We start from the raw sequence: 1,946 nt of genomic DNA on the forward strand, positions 1-1,946 counted from the left end.
TTATATTAAGAAAAAAAACTCACATCTGTTCTACATGAAGGGACGTTAATGAAGGAGATAGGGTTAAATTACTTAAAGAAATGAAGGAGATGAATTATAAAAATAAATAAATAAAATAAGATGTTGGTCATATTACATGATTACTTTAATTCCTTTTGACAAATCTGAAGACCAAACAAAAAACAAATTATATTCCATGGCATAACAAATTCCAATTCCTTCATATTCGAATTCCAACTCCTTTTATAGATTTCACTCTTTTCAAAAATATTCAGCTAACCAAATGTCCCTTATTATTCCTTCAGAACGAGGGAATTGAGCCCTAAAGCTCCTCATTTGAATTTTAAGTTTGCACCATTCAGGTAATCATTCCAATTGCACGAATTTGTGAGCTTACCTAGGGTTTTTTTAATTACTTCCAAATTCATCCCCAAACCCATATGAGCAAGATCAAACAAATCTTTCTCATCAAACCCATATGAGCAAGATTCATCAGACGAATATATTTCTTTTGCACCAGTATCATAACAGATTCATCATAGCTATGAACACTATCCAATTATTCTACTAACTAAACCCATAGGCAATGTGAGGATATTTGACACGTAACCAAGAAGGATCACTAACTAATGCATCATGGGTTCATTTACATGATTAATAACAATGGTATCCGATAACGAATCATGACATATACAGATACCATTTCCAAACTCAAAAACAGAGAAAATCAGCCGAGGCTGTCATGAAGATGAATATAATCACAACTTATTTCAACAAAAAATACTACTGCTATTAGTATAATGTATAAGAATCAAAGAAGAATAAACGGGTTAAGAAACCAAGCCCTTGTTAATTAGAACATGAAATTTGATCAACTAATTCGGAAAAATATCACCTCATTCGAGCAAAATCACATTTACTTGAACTCAAAAGTCGGTGGCAATGGGGAGTCAAAACTCTCCAGAACTTCAGTCTTCACCTTCGGAATCTTTTCCTCTTGTTTGCCGCCAAACAGGCCACCAAACCAAGATGAAGGCGTTATCTCAGCTTGCGAGTCTTGATTAGGCAAATTAAACCCTGGAGTCATATTTGGAGCTGATTGTGGCGCATCTTCGATCATCACAGGCATCTGCTGTTGAGCGCTCATAAACTTATTAAGCATGATCCCAGCCCCTTCAATCATGGCTAACAGAACGCCACCAAAAAGAGCAGATCGAGCGGCGGGGCGGAAACCCTGGCGCATCTGAAGAAAGCCTCCTGTGGCGGCACCGGCGATGATCGAGTTCCATGGATCCTCCTTCTGGCGAACGTACACCATGGTGCAATCGAAGGTTGAGAACAGGCCGCCCCATACGGCGAAGCTTCCGCCAACACGTGGTGCGTTCATACGGACTGCTTGTGCACCGCCGATGAAACGCTCTCCTTTCGGTGAGTTGTAGATTCCTTTCAGGAAATGGAAAGCCGAACCTCCGACGGCTCCCATGCCGAAGGCGCTTCCGATGTCATCAAGGATGCGATCTGGGCAGGGTTCTCGGGAGGTTTCGGGAGTAGCCATTCTCGTCGATGATCTAGAGAGACAAATTAGGGTTTACTGGGGTTTTAATTTGAAAGTGGAAGTGTTTCTACTTTCTTGGAATGGCCGTCCAATAGCCCCAGTATATTGTTATAATGGCATAAATGGTCCCTGAAAATAAACATTGATAGAAAAGAATTTCTTGTCCCGGAAGCAAAGGAATCAGAAAAATAAAACATCAAAATAATTATATTTCATTATGCATGGTTTTGATTATATTTTTGATATTTAGAATAACAGAATTACTTGAACAGTATTATTGTATTTAGTTAATTTATTTTGTAATTAGGTTAGGGAGTTATGTATTATACAGATCGATTTTAAAAAATAGAGAGATGTAAACATAAAACATTTATAAAACGAGATTTTCCAA

The 1,946-nt window shown here is 37.9% G+C and overlaps 1 protein-coding gene across 1 annotated transcript; it reads right to left on the reverse strand.

Annotated features, from left to right (window-relative positions):
• Nucleotides 1-597: 597 nt before the first annotated feature.
• Nucleotides 598-1,638, reverse strand: LOC145128407 (mitochondrial import inner membrane translocase subunit TIM17-2-like). The gene has a single exon (XM_079063204.1). The coding sequence runs from the start codon at nt 1,553-1,555 to the stop codon at nt 917-919; it is 639 nt and encodes a 212-aa protein (XP_078919330.1). The 5' UTR covers nt 1,556-1,638; the 3' UTR covers nt 598-916.
• Between the last annotated feature and the right edge of the window lie 308 nt (nt 1,639-1,946).

This window comes from Lactuca virosa, chromosome 8 (assembly GCF_052849685.1).
Source record: "Lactuca virosa cultivar CGN04683 chromosome 8, Lactuca_virosa_CGN04683_v6, whole genome shotgun sequence".
Classification (NCBI taxonomy): domain Eukaryota; kingdom Viridiplantae; phylum Streptophyta; class Magnoliopsida; order Asterales; family Asteraceae; genus Lactuca; species Lactuca virosa.